Here is a 19,687-nt window from a genome sequence, read left to right as displayed (position 1 = left end):
AAGAGAGCACAGGCAAAACATTCTCTGACATAAATTGTACCAATGTTTTCTTAGGTCAGTCTCCCAAGGCAATAGAAATAAAAACAAAAATAAACAAATGGGACCTAATCAAACTTACAAGCTTTTGCACGACAAAGGAAATCATTAAAACAAAAACGAAAACGAAAAGACAACCTAGGAATGGGAGAAAACATTTGCAAATGATGTGACTGACAAGGGCTTAATCTCCAAAATACACAAACAGCTCATACAACTCAACAACAAAAAAACACCCAACCCAATTGAAAGATGGGCAGAAGACCTTAACAGACATTTCTCCAAAGAAAACATACAGATGGCCAATAGGCACATGAAAAGATGCTCAACATCACTAATTATTAGAGAAATGCAAATTAAAACTACGATGAGGTATCACCTCACACCAGTCAGAATGGCCATCATTAAAAAGTCTACAAATAACAAACGCTGGAGAGGGTATGGAGAAAAGGGAACCCTCCTATACTGTTGGTGGGAACGTAAGTTGGTACAGCCACTATGGAAAACAGTATGGCGGTTACTCAGAAAACTAAAAGTAGAATTACCATATGATCCAGCAATCCTACTCCTGGGCATATTCCTGGACAAAATTATAATTCAAAAAGATACAGGCACCCCTATGTTAATAGCACCGCTATTCACAATAGCCAAAACATGGAAACAACCTAAATGTCCATTGACAGATGAATGGATAAAGAAGATATGGTACATATATATAATGGAATACTACTCAGCCATAAAAAGAATGAAATAATGTCATTTGCAGCAACATGGATGCAACTAGACATTATTATACTAAGTGAAGTATGTCAGAAAGAGAAAGACAAATACCATATGATATCACTTATATGTGGAATCTAAAATATGGCACAAATGAACTTATCTACAAAACAGAAACAGACTCATAGACATAGAGATCAGACTTGCGGTTGCCAAGGGGGCGGTGGGGGGGAGGGAGAGGGATGGACAGGGAGTTTGGGATTGGTAGATGCAAACTATTACATTTAGAATGGATAAACAACAAGGTCCTACTGTATAGCACAGGGAACTATAACCAATCTCCTGGGATAAACCAAAATGGAAAAGAATATATAGGATTATTCCATAAATAGGGTTAAAAAATAAAAAACCAAAAAAAGAATACTTTCAAAACAGATTTTACTTCAAGGTGGATTAAAGAGTTAAATATTTTTAAAAATCTATTTAAAAAAAGAAAATACAGGCGAATATTTTCTAAATCTTAGGATAAACAAGGATTTTCTAGGCGTAAGAGAGATAAAAGACATATTTTATGGAGGAAAAAAATGCTAGATTTGACCTCAAATGTTACATATTTCTGCACGTCAAAAATTGTCATAAAAATTAAAAAGGCAAACCTCAAACTGGGAAAAAAAACTTAAAATAACTATGACAAAGGACTGACAGCCATTATTGAATAAAGTATTTAAATATCTGCAAGATAAAGACTAATACTCCAAATAAAAATTGGTCCAAGTTCATATTACAATTCAAAAAGAAATATAGATGTTGGCTATATAGTTTATGAGTTCAGCTTCACTAGTTTAAAAAAAAAGAAAAGAAACTTTTCCCTATCATATTTATTTGTTTTTAATAGTAATACTTAGTTTTATCAATGGTTTAATGAAATAATAATCCTTATATTAGACTCCCTAATGGGAGTCTAATTCGAAATAACTTTTCTGAATAGGAATATATATACACACACATACACTCCTTTGTGTGTGTGTGTGTATATATATATATATTTAATATATACAGCATATATATATATATATACACACACACACACACGCACACACGTACATTTGTCAAGAGTATATATAGGGACTTCCCTGGTGGCGCAGTGGTTAAGAATCTGCCTGCCAATGCAGGGGTCATGGGTTCGAGCCCTGGTCTGGGAAGATCCCACATGCCGCAGAGCACCTAAGCCTGTGTGCCACAACAACTGAGCCTGCACTCTAGAGCCCACAAGCCACAACTACTGAGCTTGCGCACCACAACTACTGAAGCCCGCGTGCCTAGAGCCCGTGCTCCACAACAAGAGAAGCCACCACAATGAGAAGTCCTTCCACTGCAACAAAAAGTAGCCCCTGCTCACCGCAACTAGAGAAAGCCTGTGTGCCACAACCAAGACCCAACGCAACCAAAAATAAATAAATTAATTAAATAAATTTATATAAAAAAGAGTATACATAAACTTGAAAAATATTCATAACTTTTGATGCAGTAATTCATGCTCAGACAGCTATTCTAAGAAAAAAGCTAGATATACTAAGATTTATAGCCAAGAATATTCATTGCAATATTAGGCATAACAGCATAAAATTAAAAACAATGTTCCTATAAATATCAGTTGCATTTCTTTACAATAGCAATGAAATATCAGAAAGGGAATGTAAAAAAAAATACCTTTCAAAATCGTGCCCCCCAAAATAAAATACTTAGGAATAAACTGGACCAAGGAGGTGAAAGACATCTGCTGATAACTACAAAACATTAATAAAGGAAATTGAAGATGATTCAAAGAAATGGAAAGATATACAATGCTCTTGGATTGGAAGAACAAATATTGTTAAAATGGACATACTACCCATGCAGATTTAATGTGATCCCTGTCAAATTACCCATGACATTTTTCACAGAACTAGAACAAATCCTAAAATTTATATGGAACCATAAAAGACCCAGAATTGCCAAAGCAATCTTGAATTGCCAAAAGCAATCTTGAAGAAAAAGAACAAAGCAGGAGTCATAACCCTCCTAGACTTCAGACAATACTACAAAGCTACAGTAATCAAAACAGCATGGTATTAGAACAAAAACAGACTTAAGGGTCAATGGAACAGAATAGAGAGCCCAGAAATAAACCCAAACACCGACAGTCAATTAATCTTTGACAAAGGAGGCAAGAATATAAAACAGGAAAAAGACAGTCTCTTCAGCAAGTGCTGTTGGTAAAGTTGGACAGCCGCATGTAAATCTGATGAAGTTAGAACACACCCTCTCACCAAACACAAAAATAAACTCAAAATGACTTAAAGACTTAAACATAAGACATGACACCATAAAACTCCTAAAAGAGAGCACAGGCAAAAATTCTCTGACATAAATTGTACCAGTGTTTCTTAGGTCAGTCTCCCAAGGCCACAGAAATAAAAACAAAAATAAACAAATGGGACCTAATCAAATTTATAAGCTTTTGCACAACAAAGGTAACCATAAAAAAACAAAAAGACAACCTACGGAACGGGAGAAAATATTTCCAAATGATGCAACCGACAAAGGCTTAATTTCCAAAATATACAAACAGCTCATACAACTCAACAACAAAAAACAAACAACCCAATTGAAAAATGGGCAGAACACCTAAATAGACATTTCTCCAAAGAAGAAATACAAATGGCCAGTAGGCACATGAAAAGATTCTCAACGTCACTAATTATTAGAGAAATGCAAATCAAAACTACATGTGGTACCACCTCACACCAGTCAGAATGGCCATCATTAAAAACTCTACAAATAACAAATGCTGGACAGGATGCTGAGAAAAGGGAACACTTCTACACTGTTGGTGGGAATGTAAGTTGGTACTGTCACTGTGGAAAACAGTATGGTGGTTCCTTAGAAAACTAAAAATAGAATTACCATATGATCCAGCAATCCCTCTCCTGGGCATATTCCCAGACAAGACTTTAATCCAAAAAGATACACACACTCCCATGTTCACAGCACCACTATTCACAATAGCCAAGACACGAAACAACCTAAATGTCCATCGACAGATGAATGGATAAAGAAGATGTGGTACATATATACAATGGAATACTACTCAGTCAAAATGAAATAATGCTATTTGCAGCAACATGGAGGCAGCTTGAGATTATCATACTAAGTGAAGTCAGAGAAAGGCAGATACTGTATGATATCACTTATATGTGGAATCTAAAATATGAACAAATGAACCTATCTTCGAAACAGAAAGAGACTCACAGACATAGAGAACACACTTGTGGTTGCCAAGGGGGAGGGGGTTGGGGGAGGGATGGAGTGGGAGGTTGGGGTTAGCAGATGTAAGGTATTATATACAGAATGGATAAACAACAAGGTCCTACTGTACAGCACAGAGAACTATACTGAGTATCCTACGATAAACCATAATGGAAAAGAATATAAAAAAGAATGTATATATATGTATAACTGAATCACTTTGCTGTACAGCAGAAATTAACACATTGTAACTGAAATGAAAACTACACTAGAAGGAATCAATCGCAGAATAACTGAGGCAGAAGAACGGATAAGTGACCTAGAAGGCAGAATGGTGGAATTCACTGCTGTGGAACAGAATAAAGAAAAAAGAATGAAAAGAAATGAAGACAGCCTAAGAGACCTCTGGGACAACATTAAACTCAACAACATTCGCATTATAGGGGTCCCAGAAGGAGAAGAGAGAGAGAAAGGACCAGAGAAAATATTTGAAGAGATTATAGTCGAAAACTTCCCTAACATGGGAAAGGAAATAGCCACCCAAGTCCAGGAAGCGCAGCAAGTCCCATACAGGATAAACCCAAGGAGAAACACGCCGAGACACATAGTAATCAAATTGGCAAAAATTAAAGACAAAGAAAAATTATTGAAAGCAGCAAGGGAAAAACGACAAATAACATACAAGGGAACTCCCATAAGGTTAACAGCTGATTTCTCAGCAGAAGCTCTACAAGCCAGAAGGGAGTGGCATGATATACTTAAAGTGATGAAAGGGAAGAACCTACAACCAAGATTACTCTACCCAGCCAGGATCTCATTCAGATTCGATGGAGAAATCAAAAGCTTTACAGACAAGCAAAAGCTAAGAGCATTCAGCACCACCAAACCAGCTCTACAACAAATGCTAAAGGAACTTCTCTAAGTGGGAAACACAAGAGAAGAAAAGGACCTACAAAAACAAACCCAAAACAATTAAGAAAATGGTCATAGGAACATACATATCGATAATTACCTTAAACGTGAATGGATTAAATGCTCCAACCAAAAGACACAGGCTTGTTGAATGGATACAAAAACAACACCCATATATATGTTGTCAACAAGAGACCCACTTCAGACCTAGGGACACATACAGACTGGAAGTGAGGGGATGGAAAAAGATATTCCATGCAAATGGAAATCAAAAGAAAGCTGGAGTAGCTATACTCATATCAGATAAAATAGACTTTAAAATAAAGAATGTTACAAGAGACAAGGAAGGACACTCCATAATGATCAAGGGATCAATCCAAGAAGAAGATATAACAATTATAAATATATATGCACCCAACATAGAAGCACCTCAATACATAAGGCAACTGCTAACAGCTATAAAAGAGGAAATTGACAGTAACACAATAATAGTGGAGGACTTTAACACCTCACTTACACCAATGGACAGATCATCCAAAATGAAAATAAATAAGGAAACAGAAGCTTTAAATGACACAATAGACCAGAGAGATTTAATTGATATTTATAGGACATTCCATCCAAAAACAGCAGATTACACTTTCTTCTCAAGGGCACACAGAACATTCTCCAGGATAGATCACATCTTGGGTCATAAATCAAGCCTCAGTAAATTTAAGAAAATTTAAATCATACCAAGCATCTTTTCTGACAACAACGCTATGAGAGTAGAAATGAATTACAGGGTAAAAAACATAAAAAACACAAACACATGTAGGCTAAAAATACGTTACTAAATAACCAAGAGATCACTGAAGAAATCAAAGAGGAAGTCGAAAAATACCTAGAGACAAATGACAATGAAAACATGACGATCCAAAACCTATGGGATGCAGCAAAAGCAGTTCTAAGAGGGAGGTTTATAGCTATACAAGCCTACCTCAAGAAACAAGATAAATCTCAAGTAAACAATCTAACCTTACACCTAAAGGAACTAGAGAAAGAAGAACAAACAAAACCCAAAGTTAGCAGAAGGAAAGAAATCATAAAGACAAGAGCAGAAATAAATGAAATAGAAACAAAGAAAACAATAGCAAAGATCAATAAAACTAAAAGCTGGTTCTTTGAGAAGATAAACAAAATTGATAAACCATTAGCCAGACTCATCAAGAAAAAGAGGGAGAGGACTCAAATCAATAAAATTAGAAATGAAAAAGGAGAAGTTACAACAGACACCGCAGAATACAAAGCATCCTAAGAGACTACTACAAGCAGCTCTATGCCAATAAAATGGACAACCTGGAAGAAATCGACAAATTCTTAGAAAGGTATAACCTTCCAAGACTGAACCAGGAAGAAGCAGAAAATATGAACAGACTATTCACAAGTAATGAAATTGAAACTGTGATTAAAAATCTTCCAACAAACAAAAGTCCAGGACCAGATGGCTTCACAGGTGAATTCTATCAAACATTTAGAGAAGAGCTAACACCCACCCTTCTCAAACTCTTCCAAAAAATTGCAGAGGAAGGAACACTCCCAAACTCATTCTATGAGGCCACCATCACCCTGATACCAAAACCAGACAAAGATACTACAAAAAAGGAAAATTACAGACCAATATCACTGATGAATATAGATGCAAAAATCCTCAACAAAATACCAGCAAACAGAATCCAACAACACATTAAAAGGATCATACACCATGATCAAGTGGGATTTATCCCAGGGATGCAAGGATTCTTCAGTATACACAAATCAATCAATGTGATACACCATATTAACAAATTGAAGAATAAAAACCACATGATCATCTCAATAGATGAAGAAAAAGCTTTTGACAAAATTCAACACCCATTTATGATAAAAACTCTCCAGAAAGTGGGCATAGAGGGAACCTACCTCAACATAATAAAGGCCATATATGACAAAGCCACAGCAAACATCATTCTCAATGGTGAAAAACTGAAAGCATTTCCTCTAAGATCAGGAATGAGACAAGGATGTCCACTCTCACCACTATTATTCAACATAGTTCTGGAAGTCCTAGCCACGGCAATCAGAGAAGAAAAAGAAATAAAAGGAATCCAAATTGGAAAAGAAGAAGTAAAACTGTCACTGTTTGCAGATGACATGATACTATACATAGAGAATCCTAAAAATGCCACCAGAAAACTACTAGAGCTAATCAATGAATTTGGTAAAGTTGCAGGATACAAAATTAATGCACAGAAATCTCTTGCATTCCTATACACTAATGATGAAAAATCCGAAAGAGAAATTAAGGAAACACTCCCATTTACCATTGCAACAAAAAGAATAAAATACCTAGGAATAAACCTACCTAGGGAGACAAAAGACCTGTATGCAGAAAACTATAAGACACTGATGAAAGAAATTAAAGATGATACCAACAGATGGAGACATATACCATGTTCTTGGATTGGAAGAATCAATATTGTGAAAATGACTATACTACCCAAAGCAATCTACAGATTCAATGCAATCCCTATCAAATTACCAATGGCATTTTTTACGGAACTAGAACAAATAATCTTAAAAGTTGTATGGAGACACAAAAGACCCCGAATAGCCAAAGCAGTCTTGAGGGGAAAAAACGGAGCTGGAGGAATCAGACTCCCTGACTTCAGACTATACTACAAAGCTACAGTAACCAAGACAATATGGTACTGGCACAAAAACAGAAACATAGATCAATGGAACAAGATAGAAAGCCCAGAGATAAACCCATGCACCTATGGTCAACTAATCTATGACAAAGGAGGCAAAGATATACAATGGAGAAGACAGTCTCTTCAATAAGTGGTGCTGGGAAAACTGGACAGCTACATGTAAAGGAATGAAATTAGAACACTCCCTAACACCATACACAAAAGTAAACTCAAAATGGATTAGAGACCTAAATGTAAGACCGGACACTATAAAACTCTTAGAGGAAAGCATAGGAAGAACACTCTTTGACATAAATCACAGCAAGATCTTTTTTGATCCACTTCCTAGAGTAATGGAAATAAAAACAAAAATAAACAAATGGGACCTAATGAAACTTCAAAGCTTTTGCACAGCAAAGGAAACCATCAACAAGACGAAAAGACAGCCCTCAGAATGGGAGAAAATATTTGCAAACGAATCAAAGGACAAAGGATTAATCTCCAAAATATATAAACAGCTCATGCAGCTCAATATTAAAGAAACAAACAACCCCATCCAAAAATGGGCAGAAGACCTAAATAGACATTTCTCCAAGGAAGACATACAGATGGCCAAGAAGCACATGAAAAGATGCTCAACATCACTAATTATTAGAGAAATGCAAATCAAAACTACAATGAGGTATCACCTCACACCAGTTAGAATGGGCATCATCAGAAAATCTACAAACAACAAATGCTGGAGAGGGTGTGGAGAAAAGGGAACCCTCTTGCACTGTTGGTGGGAATGTAAATTGATACGGCCACTGTGGAGAACAGTATGGAGGTTCCTTAAAAAACTAAAAATAGGGCTTCCCTGGTGGCGCAGTGGTTGAGAATCTGCCTGCCAATGCAGGGGACACGGGTTCGGGCCCTGGTCTGGGAAGATCCCACATGCCGCGGAGCAACTAAGCCCGTGAGCCACAACTACTGAGCCTGCGCGTCTGGAGCTTGTGCTCCGCAACAAGAGAGGCCGTGACAGTGAGAGGCCTGCACACCGCGATGAAGAGTGGCCCCCGCTCGCCGCAACTAGACAAAGCCCTCACACAGAAACGAAGACCCAACACAGCCAAAAATAAATAAATAAATAAATAAATAAATAAATAAATTTAAAAAAAAAACAAAAATAAAACCTAAAAATAGAATTACCATATGACCCAGCAATCCCACTACTGGGCATATACCCAGAGAAAACCATAATTCAAAAAGACACATGCACCCCAATGTTCATTGCAGCACTATTTACAATAGCCAGGTCATGGAAGCAACCTAACTGCCCATCGACAGACGAATGGATAAAGAAGATGTGGTACATATATGCAATGGAATATTACTCAGCCATAAAAAGGAACGAAATTGAGTCATTTGTTGAGACGTGGATGGATCTAGAGACTGTCATACAGAGTGAAGTAAGTCAGAAAGAGAAAAACAAATATCGTATATTAACGCATTTATGTGGAACCTAGAAAAATGGTACAGATGAACCGGTTTGCAGGGCAGAAGTTGAGACACAGATGTAGAGAACAAACGTACGGACACCAAGGGGGGAAAACCACGGTGGGGTGGGGATGGTGGTGTGCTGAATTGGGCGACTGGGATTTTACACACTGATGTGTATAAAATTGATGACTAATAAGAACCTGCAGTATAAAAAAACAAACAAAAAAACAACTAATACTAAACTTTCTTTGGGTTATTTGTATGGAAATATGTTAATATAACTGTTTCAGACATTACATGAAATTTCTAAAAACCTTACATGTTCTGGTATAATGTTATAAGTCATAATTCTAGTTATTACTTTAAAATGTATATCTCAGAAATAACTAAATTTCCTTGTCAACCGCATTATTATGAACTTTCATCAAATCTTTAACCATGGTCATTTTTAAGTCTTTTGTCATTTACAGACAGTTCTGGGTGTACTCTGATGCTTTTGCAAAAATGTTCCTATAAAAGGGTTTCATCTTCAAGGAATTCATGGAAAAGACTCTGACAACTACAGGTTTCTGGTAACTGACTATACTGCTGAACTGAATGAATAAGCATTTTCAGAACTCTAATGGAAAACTGATGAATTCATAAAAGTGCTAACAAAAGATCAAGATAAAAAAAATTAATTACATGGGACTGAGTGAACTGATGAGGATGATTATAATTTTTGTGACTTTCTGTTTAAATTTTAAAAAAAAGACCCAACACAGCCATAAATAAATAAATAAATATTAAAAGAAAAAAAACTCACTGGATTTTCCAACTTGAATATGGGGATTGAAATAAAAACATATCAAAATAAAAAAAAAGAAATTAACACATTGTAAATCAACTATATTTCAATTAAAAAATGGGAAAAATATTAAAAACAATGTTCCAAGCTTTACGATAGAATATGATGCAAACATTAGTTATTTTTGAAGATTACTTAATGACACGAGAAAAAATTCATCATATTGTATTAAGTGAAAAAGGCTGTTTATTAAATTGCATTTATTGCATAATCCCCAGTTTTGTAATCATGACTTCTATGTCTTCTTCTACATCATCTGCTAAAATGTGAACAGATGGAGCTTGGACAATATGCCATGGAAGGTCCACCACAGTGAGCCTCTCTCTTCAGGCTTGATGATTCTAGTGTCATGATTCCATCAACTGAATCTTCATGTAGCAACGGCTCTCAAATGTTTCCTGGGGGAGGCTGCCTAAGAATCACCTTGAGACATAGTTTATAAAAACAAAAACAGATTTCTCAGTCTCATCCACAGAGATTCCAATTCATAAGGTCTGGGATGAAGCCCTGGAATCTGTTTCAGAAGGTGTCCTGGTGATCCTGACCCGCAGAAAGATCCAGGAACCACAGCTTTCTAGTTCACAATTTTCCAAGGTTTTGAAAAGTATATTGAATGCCTTTTAGAAGTAAGCTTCTAGATGTCACTTCTCCTAATCCTCGGGTACCGCTGCCCTTTGTCAGGTAGACGATGTAATGAGTGGATGAGAGGCCAACCTACGGTGTCTCGCCGAGCTGACTGATGCCGGCACTGCCACACTCAACCTGGCCGGTACCGCCCCCCACCCCTCAGAATCCTTGCTCCAAGTCCTGCCTCCTCTTGGGCTTCTGAAATGCCAGCTGCTCCCCCTCCACGGGCCCCTTCTATCAACTTCTAACTCTGCTGAGGTCATGCTCATCAACCAAACCTCTGGAATGCCAGTGACCAGGGCACGATTGCTCGCCTTCAGTGCCCAGCTGCTGAGAGTTTTCTATATTTGACGCTTCACCTCCCACTCATTCCTCAACCCTCTGCCACCTGGCTTCCATCATCACCACTTACTGACTCTTACCAAGGTCACCCGGGCTCCTGGTGGCTAATCCACTGGTTCCGTTTCCCCGAGGCAGCCGATGCTGCTGACCACCCTGCCCTCTTTCCCTGGCTTTTGTGGGGGTCGTCTGCTGTTTCACCTGTCTAGCGTCCACTTCCCCTATTTGATAGCCGTGCCCTGAGGAGCTACCTCTCCCCACCCTTAGTCCATGAGGTCTGGGGGCTGACCACCCCACTCCAGGCACAGGTACTTCATTCCCCTGGCTCGAGAGACTGGTGCAAGGATGGGCAGACGGCCAAAGTTGAGCTAATGAAACTCAAACCTGAGAATTTTCCGTGAAACTATGGGGAAAGGGGTTCTCTTTTTTCCTACTGGGGTTGCTGAGCTGGCAGAATGTGAGTCTGGAATTAGAGAGGGTGTGCCCACCGCACGAGCAACTGCCTGAGAAGGAAGCCAACGTGAGGAAGGCAGCAGAGCTGAGAGACCGAGTCCTGATGGCACCACGTGGGGTCCTAGGCCAGGCCTGAAGCCAGCACACCCTGGTTCAAACAGTTTTGTGAGAAAAGATATACCCTTTTTTTAAAAAAATAGATTTTATTTTTTAGAGCAGTTTTACATTCATAGCAAAATTGAGTGGAAAATACAGAGGTTTCCCATACACCCCCTGCCTTGACATATGCATCACCTCCCCCATTATCAACATCCCCCAGTAGAGTGGTGCGCTTATTACAACTGATGAACCCACCCTGACACAGCATTATCACCGAGAGTCCACAGTTTACATTAGGGTTCACTCTTGGTGATGTACATTCTATGGGCTAAGGTATACCTTTTTACTTAAGATTTTTTTAGTTGAATTGCTGTCACTTGCAACCAAACGAGCCCTAAGATGGCTCTGAACCATCATCCTTCCCTGGCATTACTCCATCTACCTGGTGACATTTTCCCCAGCGTCTCCACAAGCTCCTCTTCCTCTCATTCCAGACCCATATGTCTGACCCCTCACAGACTCTACACCTGGGTGTCCACTTACGCACAGGCTTAAATCTAAACTCTTAAGTATGCCCCTACTCTTCCTCCTCTTGTGTCCCCATCTCAGCGGATAGCTCAACCACCCACCCGGTTACCTAAACCTGGGCCTCATCATCGACACTTTCTCACTTTCCCTTCCCCGTCTCCTTGGGGCAGTGAATTCAGGCTCATTCCGTAGGGTTCAGCTTTTAGGTTGTATCCTCAGGGAGGCCTTTTCCAACGTCCAAACCTGCAGGAAGGGTCCCTCCTATACTCCCATCCCACACTGTGCTTTAGTGTCACGGCTCTTATCACCCAGAACTCTCACGGCTTGATTCTTTTCCATAGTCTGTGATAGCTGGGCCCATCCCTGAAATCAGTATTATTTGAGTAAAGAAACACTAGGCTGTGTAGGTATGATCTTATATTGTATATTGTAAATAAAGTCTATTCTTTGGTGAAAATTAAATATTTCAGTATTTCGACGAGATCTGTAAAAGGTATGGTACTTGACACACAAGACTATGATTTTCAGGGGTCCAGCACTTGAATGGGGGTGAGAACCACTCAACTGGACCCACAGTGTTTCCCTAAAGGAACTTTTTTTTTAAGATTATTTTTGATGTGGACCATTTAAAGTCTTTATTGAATTTGTTACAATATTGCTTCTGTCTTATGTTTTGTTTTTTTGGCCCCAAGGCATGTGGGATCTTAGCTCCCTGACCAGGGATCGAACCTGCACCCCCTGCATTGGAAGGCGAAGTCTTAACCACCGGACCGCCAACCAGACTGCCTCCTAGTGAGTGCCTTCACTTCTCTTTAATAACTGAGTCTAGAGCTTATCAAAGGAATGGAGCAGAGCTTTGTCCTTAAACAAAATCTATTTCCCCCCATTTTTGAAAACTGGGACATTTGTCTGCTTCCAATTTTCTGATACTTTGCATATTCTTCATAATTTCTTACAAATCACCAAACACAGTTCTTTGAGCACAACTGCAAGTTCGTCCTATAAGGGCCTCCCATCTATCTATCCACCCGGGTATTTACTCGGTCTTGCCTGTGCCAGGCCCTGGAGAGCTCCTCTCGGTCTGGGTTTGAGTCCCTCTCAAACATGGCTGGGCTCCCTTTACCATCCCTGGAGCATTTTCTTTGAGAGAAAAGGAGGAAGCAAAATAATAGCTGAGTAGTTCTGCTTTCTGTTAATGTTACAGCAAGAGTTCCAAGCAGTGAGCCTATCACTTCCTGATTCTTTTTCTTGTTCTAATCATACCTAAAAAGGCTTTTTTATTGTCTGAGGCATTTTTGCCCTCTCAGCCCACTCACTCCAGCTTCTTAGTGCTTTGTACTGTCCATAAACCTTGTTTTCACCCTTGTGTGTGGAACCCCTGCTCCCTTTTCCCCTATTAATGCTATATTTAATATTTAAAGTTTTAAAACATAATTACTTTATCAAGCATTTTATAGGAAAACATCATACCTTGATTTTACTAAATTTAGTGTTATGAAGAATGCACGTTTATACACTGACAAGACCATACAAGGGAAAAAACGTAGGGATTGTGTGATGGCTATTTGTACTCCCTTTTTTCTCAGGTCTACTCCTTAGTTCCGTCTGTCCTTGTGTTCTTTCAGCTTACTTCCACTTTTTTTTTTCATTTGTTTTCTTTCTGGCATCCATTTTTATTTTAAATTATTGTACACAAATGCAGAAATTACTTGACTAGCACTAACTGCAGAATTTATAGAAAGTAAATAAATCATAGGATGCTTAATACTGAAAGACTGAATTGTTTTATATTTTTTATCGAGATATAATTCATATACCATAAAATTCACACTTTTAAAAGGCACAATTCTGTGGTTTTTAGTATAATCACAAAGTTGTGCAACTAATACCTCTATCTAATTTCAGAACATTTTTATCACCCAAAAAGAAACGCTGTACCCATTAGAAGTCACTTCCTATTCTTTTTTGCAATGTGGATATCCAGTTGTCCCACCATCATTTGTTAAAAAGAATATTTTCCCCCATTGAATTGTCTTAGAACCCTTGTAAAAACAAATTTATCATAGATGTATGGGTTTATTTCTGGACTCTCAATTCTATTCATTCGATCTACATGTTTATCTTTAGCTAGTATCACACTGTCTTGTTTACTGTAGCTTTGTGGTAAGTTTTGAAATCAGAAGTATGAGAAATGCAATTTTTTTTTTCAAGATTGTTTTGGCTATTCTGGATCCCTTACATTTCCATGTGAATTTTAGGATCAGCTTGTCAATTTCTGTAAAGAAGGCAACTGGGATTTTGCTAGGGATTGCCGTGAATCTGCAGGTCACTTTGAGTACTACTGCCATTCTAAAAATATTAAGTTTTCCAATCCATGAACATGGAATGTCTTTCCTTTTCTTTTTTTTTAAGGCTTTCTTTAATTTCTTTCAACAAAGTTTTAGTTTTCAGTGCATAAGTTTTACATTACTTTTGTTAAATTTATTCCTTAGTATTTTAATTTTTTTTTTTTTTTAATTTTATTTATTTATTTATTTATTTATTTATTTATTTATGGCTGTGTTGGGTCTTCGTTTCTGTGCGAGGGCTTTCTCTAGTTGCGGCAAGCGGGGGCCACTCTTCATCGCGGTGCGCGGGCCTCTCACTATTGCAGCCTCTCTTGTTGTGGAGCACAGGCTCCAGATGCGCAGGCTCAGTAGTTGTGGCGCACGGGCCTAGTTGCTCCGCGGCATGTGGGATCTTCCCAGACCAGGGCTCGAACCCGTGTCCCCTGCATCGGCAGGCAGATTCTCAACCACTGCGCCACCAGGGAAGCCCAGTATTTTAATTTTTAAGGTGCTATTATAAATGGAATTTTCTTAATTTCATTTTCAGATTGTTCATTGCTAGTGTATAGAAATATAATTGATTCTGTATATTAATCTTATATCCTGACATCTTGCTGAACTTGTTTGTTAGTTTTAAGAGTTTTTTAAGGCTTTTCCTAAATCCTTAGGATTTTTCTATATACAGGATCATGTCCTCTGTGAATAGAGATGGTTTTACTTCTTCCTTTCCAATCTACATGCCTTCTATTTCTTTTTCTTGCCTAATTTCCTTGGTTTCTACCCTTTAAAAGCCTATATAGCTTCTTGAGTGACTTCTTTTTTCCTCATTAGAATAAATTTTTTGAGAGAACAGGACAGGGTGTAGGAGGAAGAGAGAAAGTGGAGCTCTTAAAAATCAGAAGTTGCAGTTGTGTGGTTTGAATGGATTTTTGGTGAACCTCACATCCTCTCAGTGGAAATGTCTTCCTTCATAGCACCTGGGCCTAGGGACTTTCTGTGGGAATCTCTGAAATCTGTTTTCCTCAGGTTTTGGACATAAGCCTGGCTGAACCCAATATCCAGCCTTCCTTGGCTGTTAAAGAGTCTACCATGATATGGCCACTTCCCCCATGCCCATCTCTTCTCCTTCTCTGGCCAGTTCTTTCTTGCTGGTCAGAGGCAGAGCACCAACAGTTCCTCCCATTGCATCCTCTGTCTTCTGAGAAATAAAACTGTCAACGAGACAATAGGCTGTTTGTTTCTACCCCCAAAAGACTTTGACAAACATCTCCTGAAGTTCTGGGCCAGCTTTGTGACCCATGTGAGGAGAGTCCACCAAGACTCTCCTTCTATCCGTCCTCATTCTCACACTTGAGTCCTTCATGGTGATCTTCCATGCAGGAGTGAGCACAACTTCTTGACACTCAGGTTCTCCATCCACCCCATTTAGGAGACCTCTTCATTAGAACATGGCACACACTTAATTTCTTCACTCTTGGTGAATGTCCTGGCTCACCATGTTTCAGTGGGGCTCTTAGTTCTTCCCAGTTATGGGACAAAAGGAAGAAAGAATAAGGTTTCATCAAAGCTGTGGAATGTACACCAAAGGTCTTGCTGAGTGGCTTTACAAGGAGAGAAGTTTCCCTCCATATCAGTGCAGGTTCTGTGTTACCAGTGACCGCTTGGGATAGGCAGGAAGCCAGGTAGATAAGAATCTCTGACTATGCAGATAGGTGCACCCCATAGCCAAGTATGAGCTTCCAGTGCTCACTGGCTAGAAGCAAACCACCCAGGCACTGAGAAAAGACAGCCACGGATGCAGGCATGTTCCAGGACTGTCAGCACCCTGGGCCAACACTTCTGGCCCCCAGTTCTAGTGCAGGACTCTAGAGGGCAGCTGCTCTTTTGTTTGGGGCTTTCCTCCCAGAAGCTACATCTTTTCCTCCTAGCTCCACTCTGAAACCAAACTCAGGTCTCTGGTGCTCACCAACCTTCCTGTCTACCCTGATTTTCTTCTGACCTCACAGGTCCACTTTTGTGCCTGCTGCCTAATGACAAAGTCACTTTGTCATTAGGGAAGGTCTCAAGAGCAAGTGACTTCCTGATAAGGTGACTCCTTCCTCACCCTGGTGTTGCACATGGGGCTCCAGTGCCTCCTGAGAAGTAGTTCATTTGGATGGAGTTGCCAGACCTCAAAATCCTTCTTTAAACTATGCTTAGCTATTCCACAAAGCTCCCCTCAAATGATGAAACAGAAAAACAGTAAACTGAAAAAAAGATCGATTCATGTTCCTGTGGGTTTGTTCTCCTGCCTTTGGCTTGCTTACTATCCAGGCTGTGGGAGCAGAGAGAGGGCCACATCACATCCGGGTTGCCATAGTATCAACCGTGGCTCCCTAACCACACAATAAAGCTCTCATGGCAAGGACAGATGGGAGGAACTACCCAGGGTGCTGTGAACATGCCACCGTTAATGTCTGAGACTATTATAACAATGCTTACCCTCTTATCCTTTATTTGTATAAAAAAAAAAAAAAAAAAGTCCACCTACCACTCTTGTACCACTTGGTCATAATACTTCATTGTCCCATATACTTAAAAACTGATTAGTATTACTGAGACCTTAAATGTATTGTGCCTCATCTTTCAAGGTATCAGTTACTGTAATATTTCTATGGTTCATTTTGAGTGTCTTTGGTGACATATTTAATACTGTTTTCAGCTTACTAATAAGCACCAAATAGAGCAATTTAAAATTATTTTCTTCCATCTTCCTTCACATTCAATTTACTGCCTAGAACTATATTTCAATATAGTATATTTGTTTTGTTGAATTCATTCATAGTGTATCTGCAGGCCTATATTTTCTGTAGTGACAACTACTCTATTTGTGGGAACTATTTAGGTCCCTGGAAGGGAGAAAAAGAGGTCACTACTTAATAGAAATGGCATGGATCCAAATACCGATGCAGTTTCCTGAACACCTGTTGAACATCAATGATGAAGAGACTGTTACAATTTCCAAAACCCTGGATCAAAACCTTAAATGATACCTTTGTTTCAATTGACACAGTTTAACCCAGGAAAACAAGTCTCCTAACCAAAGAAAGTGAGTCTTAATATGCCAGCTGCTTTAAAAGTAAAATAGCTTCTTCAAAAAGCTATATGTTACAATGTAAATGATTTCCCATCAAAAATCACTAGGAGGGGGCTTCCCTAGTGGCGCAGTGGTTGAGAATCTGCCTGCCAATGCAGGGCACACGGGTTCAGGCCCTGGTCTGGGAAGATCCCACATGCCGCGGAGCAACTAGGCCCGTGAACCACAACTGCTGAGCCTGCGCGTCTGGAGCCTGTGCTCCGCAACAAGAGAGGCCGCGATAGTGAGAGGCCCGCGCACTGCGATGAAGAGTGGACCCCGCTTGCCACAACTAGAGAAAGCCCTCGCACAGAAACGAAGACCCAACACAGCCAAAAATAAATAAATAAATTAATTAATTTTTAAAAAATGCAAAAAATCACTAGGAAGGAGCTATACGATTTGAATGTCAAGGCATGCACAGTAATTGTTTGCTTTTGGAGACACAGCGAGCATGACAATATTTTCAGCTGTCAAGGGTGAGGGAGGAGGGAGTGACCCACCTAAGAAATGGAAACTAACGAAAAGTAATATGACACTCCCCCTTAGTTCCACTGGGCATCCGCTGGTGCGGCGGCTACACACAGCTAACTTCCTAACGCAGGGTAAAGGGAGGCTGTGCAAGAGCTGAATGAAGGCGGCCTCTCTACCCTGTCCCCCGAACACAGTGGTGGAGGCGGCGTGCAAGGACCGCAAGGGAAGGGGGAGTGGGCAATACCCTCTTCTGTTGCCATTCATTCATTCTTTCTTTCTTTCTTTCATTCATTCAACAAATAGTTATACGCGGGGCACTGTGCTAGGGGCTTAACTTTCCAACTTTGACTCAATAACCCATTCTGATACCCCACACCTCTGTCCCCATTTCCAGCCGTAGCCCTCACTCGCTCATCAAGAAGGTGCTTATTATAACCTCGCTTCCCCTCCCTTCCCCGGGTTCGCAGGCTAGGGTGACAAGATAATGCCAGCCAGAGGAGTGCCTTTCCAAAAGCAAGGAAGGAGGGCTCAGAGTACGCAGACAGGGGCGGGGGGCGGTTTCGAGGACACTCCTGGCCGCGTAGGGAGAGCCAGCCCCTACTTTGTCGGCCGCGCCCCGGGTGGGGCTTCAGACACCCCGGCACCGCGCTCGGACGGGGAACCTGTGGTCACGCCGATACTGGAGGAGGAAGCAGCGGAGACGGGGTTCCTCCAAGGGGAAGTGGGCGCTGCAGGAAGCCCGAGGGAGGCGGGAGGCTAGTGACAACACGCACACACGTGGGGAGGACCGCCTCCACCTAGGTGGTGGGGACAGGTGCGCAGGCAGGGGTGAGGAGCGGGCGGGGAGGGTTACCTGATGAACGTGGTCTTGCCCGTGCTGTACTGGCCCACCAGCAGGATCATGGGCTTGTTCTCAAAGTCGGCGTCCTCCAGCGCGGGCGAGTGGAACTCGTGGAAGCGGTACGCCTCCTCCAGCGGCAGCACCTTACGCAGGTAGAGCGAGCGCAGGCTGCCAGTCACCGTCTGCACGGCGTCCGCGCCGCCCGCGCGTTCGCACCCGCCCGCCTGCCGCCCCATCCAGCTAAACATCCTGCCGCCGGTCCGCCCGTCCGCACCCCGCGTTCGCCCTCTCAGTGCAGGTCCAGCGAACCGTCCCCACTCCAGGCTCGACCCTCCCCAGCTCACACTGAGCGTCCCAGGCCGCCCTAGCCACCGCCCGAGCTGGCCCCGCCTCTCGCCGTCTCAGCCAATCCCCAGTCGCTACGTCACGGGAGCGCGTTCACTATTCAGAAGGGCTCTCTCAAGTCCTTCCTCATTGGGCTGCTGCCAGCGCGGGTGGAGGCGCCAACCAATGGAGAGGAGGTTCTTAATGAATTATTGATGACGGAGCCCTTCTGGAGGACTGGGCGGGGAAGAGGGTGTTTCTCGAACCCACCAGCGCAGACCGGCCAACGGAGGGGCGCCGTTTGGTCTACCCGGCCGCACCTCTGGCCAGGTGGCGTCGGCTTCCGGGCAAATCTGAGCTGGTAATAAAAGAGCCTCCGGAGGCTGCTTAGTCTCCGGGAACGTTTACTCATTCCAGCCCTATGGACGTCGATGCTGGGGACAAATGTTCAGAAAGTTGACAGTCAGGTTCTTTCTACCTACTGGCAGGTTATTACACTCATTTTATTGGTGAAGAGACCCTGACTCACGGACACAATCGACAACATTTGAAGTAGGGGAAGTAGAC

At 41.0% G+C, this 19,687-nt stretch overlaps 1 protein-coding gene across 1 annotated transcript in view; it reads right to left on the bottom strand.

Moving 5' to 3' along the window:
* EHD4 (EH domain containing 4) overlaps positions 1-19,163 on the bottom strand; it is a 91,957-nt gene extending 72,794 nt beyond the window's left edge. Inside the window, exon 1 of the mRNA XM_061180446.1 lies at positions 18,809-19,163. Within this exon, the coding sequence (XP_061036429.1) occupies positions 18,809-19,044 (236 nt within the window). The 5' untranslated portion in view covers positions 19,045-19,163. The remainder of the gene's footprint in view (positions 1-18,808) is intronic.
* Positions 19,164-19,687: the final 524 nt, after the last annotated feature.

This window comes from Eubalaena glacialis, chromosome 2 (assembly GCF_028564815.1).
Source record: "Eubalaena glacialis isolate mEubGla1 chromosome 2, mEubGla1.1.hap2.+ XY, whole genome shotgun sequence".
In the NCBI taxonomy this organism is placed as follows: domain Eukaryota; kingdom Metazoa; phylum Chordata; class Mammalia; order Artiodactyla; family Balaenidae; genus Eubalaena; species Eubalaena glacialis.
The sequence above is the reverse complement of the archived record's forward strand: the minus strand, read 5'-3'. Positions and strand labels throughout refer to the sequence as shown.